Source organism: Mandrillus leucophaeus, unplaced genomic scaffold (assembly GCF_000951045.1).
Source record: "Mandrillus leucophaeus isolate KB7577 unplaced genomic scaffold, Mleu.le_1.0 Scaffold122, whole genome shotgun sequence".
NCBI lineage: Eukaryota > Metazoa > Chordata > Mammalia > Primates > Cercopithecidae > Mandrillus > Mandrillus leucophaeus.
The window spans coordinates 5,892,998-5,899,900 of record NW_012100543.1 but is presented as its reverse complement, the minus strand read 5'-3'; the positions used below and the strand labels follow the sequence as shown (position 1 = coordinate 5,899,900).

General features: G+C 37.3%; 1 protein-coding gene across 2 annotated transcripts in view; it reads right to left on the bottom strand.

The window, feature by feature from the left end:
• The window catches only part of NBAS (neuroblastoma amplified sequence), a 466,664-nt gene that overhangs the window by 278,679 nt on the left and 181,082 nt on the right, over window positions 1–6,903 (bottom strand). For both annotated transcript variants that reach the window (XR_001005077.1, XM_011971446.1), the window contains exons 22-23: window positions 6,216–6,299; window positions 2,798–2,951 (exon numbers count right to left, since the gene is read on the bottom strand). Coding sequence is in view for 1 of the 2 variants with exons in the window: in XM_011971446.1 (XP_011826836.1) it covers window positions 2,798–2,951; window positions 6,216–6,299 (238 nt within the window). In the remaining variant the exon portion in view is untranslated. The remainder of the gene's footprint in view (window positions 1–2,797; window positions 2,952–6,215; window positions 6,300–6,903) is intronic.

Genomic DNA, 6,903 nt, shown 5'->3' with positions numbered 1-6,903 from the left:
TAAAAATGAAAAAGATAAAACTATGTCAGATATCACTTTGATCACAGCATAACCCACATGAAACATCAATACCTAACATGAAGCAAAAAAAAAAGCCTCTAAGTGTTTTAAAATAAATGAAAGAATGAGAGAAAGAATACAAGCCAAGTGAAGTCCTCCAAAATCATCTTACTTTCTTTATAATTATCCCTTATTACTCAAAAAGAGAATTCGAGATGTCCAGGCATTATCACTAGGTGATTTACAAATTTAAGTTTCAGAAAGCTCTGTAGGTGTTTCCTTTAACACACTTCATTGTTTAGAGTAGTTTCAGGTTTGCCACAAAATTGACCTAAAAGTACAATTTCCATATACCTCCTGCCCCACCCTCCAACCACACAACCTCTCCCACTATCAGTACCCCCACGAGAGCCCATGAACCTGCACTGACACATCATCATCACCCAAAGGCCACGGTTTACATTCGGGTTCACTCTTAGTGCTGTACATTCCAAGGGTTTTGACGACTGCACAGTGACACATATGCACCATTATAGTATCCAATGAAGAAGAGTTTCACTGCCTTAAAACTCCTCTGTGCTCTGTCCATTCATTCCTCCATCTCCCTTAGCCCCTTGTAAGCCCTGATCTTTTCACTGACTCCACGGTTTTGGCTTTCCCAAAAGTCATATGGTTGGAATCATACAGTATGCAGCCTTTTCAGATTAGCTTCCTTCACTACGTAATAGGCATTGCAGGTTCCTCCATGTCTTCCACGGTTTGACGGTTCATTTCTTTTTAGAGCTGAGTAAATATTCCACTGTGGGCACGCCACAATTTATCGGTTCACCTACTAAAGGACATCTTGATTCTTCAGTGCTAACAAATGCATTGCTCAAATGCAGGACGTTACTAATAACCTGTGGGTCGGGGGAACCATGTGGGGAAAGGGGACTCATGGGAACTCTGTATTTCCTATTCAATTTTTCTGCAAACCTGAAATTCCTCTAAAAAACAAAGTCTATAAATAAATAACAAAATAGTTAATTGTAAAAAAAAAAAACCCACAGCTTATTTTGCATTCCACTGTGGCATTTTTTTCTGTTACTAATTTTTTGAAACCGAATAATGTTTGAAATTTGGGTTACAAAATATTTAAACACCAAAAATTGAGGAATCATTAATGATCTTTCAAAATTCATGATACTGGTTGCCCAGCACTTTTTATTGACATGAGAAATTTTTTAATTCACATTCCTAGCTCAACAGACAAAACTACCTAGAGATAAGTTTTTTAATGTATAAATATACACACAAACCAGACACACTTTTCTCCTTATTCTCAAAGAGCGTTATCTAGAAGTTCAACTAGGAAACTACAAAACGTTCAAACAAAACATGTCCCTCTAACAAAATCATTTTTCTTGTTAGCCAGAGATAACCGTAGAACACATGTATTTGCCAAACTCCTATAAGTCATACGGTACCACTGAAGTCTTAAAAATGTCTAGGTTCATGTTACAACAACCTACGTGTAGTTGATCTTTTTTTTTTTTTAACAGTTTTTTTATATAGATTCCATTTTAAAAGATTATACAGGGACCCAGATTTTATCTGGCTCTGCCACCGTGTGTCCCTGTGCAAGACGTTCATTCTCCTTTCTGTGAACTTTATTTATAAAATACAGAATTAAAGTAATTGAACTAGCTTATTTCCAGAGATTCACTTCATTGTGTTATCTCTTCAGATTCTACACATTTTCAAAAGTGCATCTTCATACACTTAGGATGTCAATCACAAATGTTCTTGGCCATCACCCAAAGAGTTTAGTCTAGAATATCCCCAACAGCTCAGTAAATAATTCATCTTCAATGCTATGAGTATTATAAATAGGAATTAGGTTAAGCAGAAATTCAAGAAGTCTACCATATGGAAACACATGGGCCAGGCTAGATATACTAAGTAGAAATTCATTTTATTTATTTATTTTTAAAATTTTCTAAAAATTTGTCATTGACTTGAAGCTCAACTAAGTAGAAATTTAAACAAGGGAGTATATATTACCTCCCATGGTACTGCTGCTTCACCAGACCCGCCGGATTCACCTTTCCTGTCAAATCAAAGGCTGATGGTAGGACAGGCGGTAAAAAGTAAAGATTGAATGTGGAAGAAAGAAATTGTCGTCTGCTGGCTAGAACCAACCCCAAGGGAAAATCAACGTACAGAAAAGGCAGGCAATAGGTCTGAGTCATAAAGTCTATTAGCTGAAGAGTGAAGATCAGTATTCAGATACCCAAAAGGTTCAGTATAATCCTCATCTCTCTCTTCCAGATCCTTCTCTAATGCAGCTGTTTGGCATCTCTGTAAAAGTGTCTAAGAACTGAGAGAAATTAGGCATGAACTTCAGGAAAACGTTAGAAACGACTTCAAACAGGGTTCCTGAAAGGCAAAGTTACAATCAACTGTATTACTGCAATAAAACAGTGGATTAACCAAGCATTTGTAAGTAGACATGATCTTTTAAATTATATGGTGTTAAGCCTATGAAAAATATATAGAAAACAAGAGACAATATGTACCACATTTTGCAACTTAGGTTTTAACGTTACTTGTATGCACCTGCTCTGTAAGAATCCAAAACAAAAGCCACACAACGTTCTAATGCACAGGATAACTAAGAAATAAATATTCAATTCATCTCTTGCAATTATATACATGATTCCTGCACTGCTGTCAGCCCCCACTCCGTGTACTGAATCCTAAGGATCCCAGGCAGTTCCACTAGCATTACTGAGCAGCAGCTGCCATTTCCCCTCACCTGCAGGGCATAATGCTCTATTTCCTCTGCTCTGGTCTGATACCAGTCCATAACCTTCTCCACCGTAAGCTGGGTCGTCCTGAACCTTAGTAACTCAGGCTGTGCAGCATACAAGAATTCACTTTCATCTTGGAGATTTGGCTCAACAACCATTCTGTGAAGCACAAAAGGACCAATTAATAACTGACTAGAATGTTGGAAAAACATATAATTTTGTGAAAGACAGGGACAGAGATGGGGAGAGAGTAGGTTACAGAGACAGAGAGCACACATGGATGTGGTTTGTGTATCTTATCACATGCACACGCACCCTGACAAGATAAATGAGACTTTTTTGGATACTTAATTTATTTTCCCCCGGTTTTCCCGATTTAAAAAATCAGAAGGCATAATACATCAAAACAGCTACGCCACAAATCAATCAAATAAGTATTAACAAAATCGAAAATCACCGAGGGAGGCTTTTACAAAATATACACAGCTGGGTGCTTACCACAGGCCCGCTCAATCAAAATCACCTGTGCTGGCCAGCCAGGCCTAGTTTAGGAAAATATCCCCAGCAATTCCAATTTGAATTTGAATTAAGAAATCTTGTTCTCGATGTTCATAAAAATAAGAAGAAATACATTTTATTTATGTTGATAATATACCTCTACTAGGTGCCAGCAATTTAGTATGGTACTGACATTTGCACAGCGCAGGACTACTCTATACCATTCCCTATCAAATGTGAAGAAAAGAAACCACATCTTGGAGGAACGTACACAGGGCTGACATCGTGGGGATCACAGACTCTGAGGAGTTTTTAATGAGAATGATCACGGCCAATTGCCTTCCATGATTAAGGACAAAAAAAAAAAATAATAGAAAGTAACAAACTAAGAGATATCAGATGGGCATATGTAAAAATGCTATGTTCCATTAGGGATAGTCATTCATCTAAAGCAAGCTGATAGCACATGACTGGTTCTACAATGGTTCTTACCGTAAGGCAATGAGCTTCGGAGTCAGAATAGAATCAAACGTACAATTCCATCACTGAAAGCTGTGAAACCTGCAAATTCCTTAACTAAAACTAGTCTAAGATCTCCTTTATTCCTATTTATTCCTTTTATTCCTTTTATTTAAATGGGGACAAACACTATACAAGAATGTTGTGAAAATTCAAAATAACAGAGCACTGCCTGACACAAAGGAAGTGCTTAATTTTATTTACTGTTATTTTTGTTAAAATTATTAGCAGAAACACAGCCTGTAAACATTGGGACATTTTATCCACATGTCTTAGACAACCTACTTTGCTTACACCTGCCACTACAATAAAACCTCCCTATATATGGAATGGTCCTTCATTTACTAGTCTCACAGTGTTGTTAACATTCTTCCAGGGATTTTCCCCCAGCTCTGCCACACGAAGCACATCACTCACTCCTCCTGGCATCTCTTACATCTGCTCTATTGTTGCAGGGAAAAGGGGCCAACAGTAACGTTGAGTTCATCTGATACCTCTTTCAGTTCTATGTATTTATTTCCTTTTCAGCACCCTTTGATAGAACTGATCGCTCCCCCTTCTGGAAATGCCCTTTGCCCCTTGCCAGTCTGCCGTCACGCTGTGAAGCATTCCTCCCTCTGGCTGCCCCTTTTCAGTCACCTTTGCTACAGCATCCTCCTCTCCCCCAGCATGAGTACCAGCAAGGACACAGGCTTGTTAGCCCAGCTCTCTTCTTGCTTTCCACACTCCCCAGTCTCCCCTTCAACTCTACACTATCAATTACCATAGACATTACAACGGCAACAGTACATTTTATAAACCTTTAGGTGTTTAACTTCATATCTGACTGTGATTTTAACTGATACAGAAATCTATAGCAAAAAAAAATATTCTCCTCCAAAAGTTTCAAAGGATTGCTCTATTGTTTCCTAGTTTCTAGTGTTTTTCCTGAGGTGCCTGAGGTCATTCTGATTCTTAACTCCTTTTATGTAACATGCCTTTTTCTTCACAAGACTGTATCCCTAGTATTCTGGAAGGTCATGGTGTTATGCTGTAATGTAATAGGCATTTCTGAGGATGCATAATCTTCAATTCAAAGCAATAGGCTTGAACTATTTCTTATAATTTCCTCCCTTCTATTACCCATGACATCTCTTTCATCTATAACTTGAGTATTAGACTTGATTTTTAAATATCTGCTCTCTTATTTTCTAGTTATGTATTTTTAACCTAATTTCTAGGAAAGTTTCTTGCTTTTATCTTCCAACTCTTCTAATTTTTATGTACCAACTATCACATTTTTAATGTCCTAAATTTCTCTTAATTCTGTTTCTATTTTATACAATGATACTGATATTTCAGAAATACAGTATCTTCTCTTATCTCCAGGTAATATTAATGATAATTTTTGAAGTTTTCTTTGTGTATGTGGTATCACTTTCTTTCAGTTTCATTTTCTGTATGTTTCGCCCTTCTTGTTCATTTGTTCCTCTGCTGGAGTCTAACCTTGGATGTCCAGGAAGCTCTGCAGGGTAGCAGAACCTGTTCATTTGTTGCCTTCATTATGACCTTGTGGTGCACTAACCTTTGAGGACCATATCTCAGTATCTAGAAACCTCTTTTCAGAGGTTACTCATTTCTCCAGAAAAGAACTCTCTAAACTTCTACTCAGGGAACATGCCTGCATCTAGGAGCAGGGAGTGAGAAGAAAACCAGAGTTTGGACATTCAGGTCATACATTTTCTAAATGCCCACATTTTCAAACCAAAAACTCAACTCCTCCTATGCTGTGCCTAATATCCAGTAATTTGAAGGTTTTCTAGCTCAATTTAGAGGCCCTCTGCCTCAATGCATGAGTCAAAGAAAAAAAAAACATAAACCTCTTGTCTCACATGAAAAACAAAAAACAAAAAGGAAGGAGAGAGAGTGAAGGAGTATTTACCCAACTTTGAGGAGTAGGGCATAAAGAGATTCCAACATCCCTCATGTGAATTTTCAGCCCCACACCGACTCCCATCCCCCTTCTGCAGTACTGGATGCCTACACATTCTGAGGCTTCCCAAACTTAAATCTGACAAGAATAAAAATTAAAACTAATCCATAACAAAATTGCATACATACCATAATTACAACTATAAAAAAAATTAGTATCACTATATGTGAAAGACCGAAAGGGAATAACACAAAATGAAAACAGTTGTTGTAATAAGCATCATTTTGTAACATAATTCTTTTGTAGCATTTAATTTTTCCATTAAAAAATTTAACATAACTGAGTCAAAGGAGGTTTTTAAAACTTCACTCAAACTTTCTAAATTAGGGAGTGTCATCAAGTAAGGTTTCATTGGTCAGACACTACTTTGCCAGGGCCATCAGTTTACCCATCCCACAGAGAAGCCAAGATGCCTCCTGCAGGCTCATACTGACCTGCAAGCCAGCTCCTCGCACCAATCCTTAGCTCGGTGTTTGTGTTCATGCCAAGGAACGATCATCAGGGAGTCACCGTTAAAACTTAAATTTAAAAAAATAAGCGTTTAAAATGCACGTTAGCCCAATGACTTAGCCACACAAGGAGTATAATGCAAATAGCATCTCTATAATGTTAATCTCTAAGATTCGTGCTCATAGTATTTTAAGTGGTACAGGATACATATTATATATACTATGTAAATGGGAAATACCATATTGCTGAATCATAAAATGTCTCAAAAAGAAAAATTACAAATAAAAAATTTGGCAAGTAATTAAAGGATGGCATGGGTAAGTTTTCATTCACATATTCTAAAAAACTCATCAAGAGCCTGCAGTGCATGTTGTTAAAACTAACACAAATGGTCATCTGTCCCAACAGCTTACAATCCAGAGCAGTGCTGTTCAACACAACTTCCTGAGACCACAGAAATGCTTTGCATCTGTGCTATCCAACACAGTAACCACCAGCTATGTAAATGCTTACTGGTTATAAGCAATTAGAATATGGTTACTGACATTAGGAAAGTGATTTTTAATTTAATTTTAATTAAGTTAAATGTAAATAGCCACATGTGGCCAGTGGCTACCATATTAGATAGCACAGACCTAGAAGACAGGTACTAGCAAGAGTAAAGGAATGATT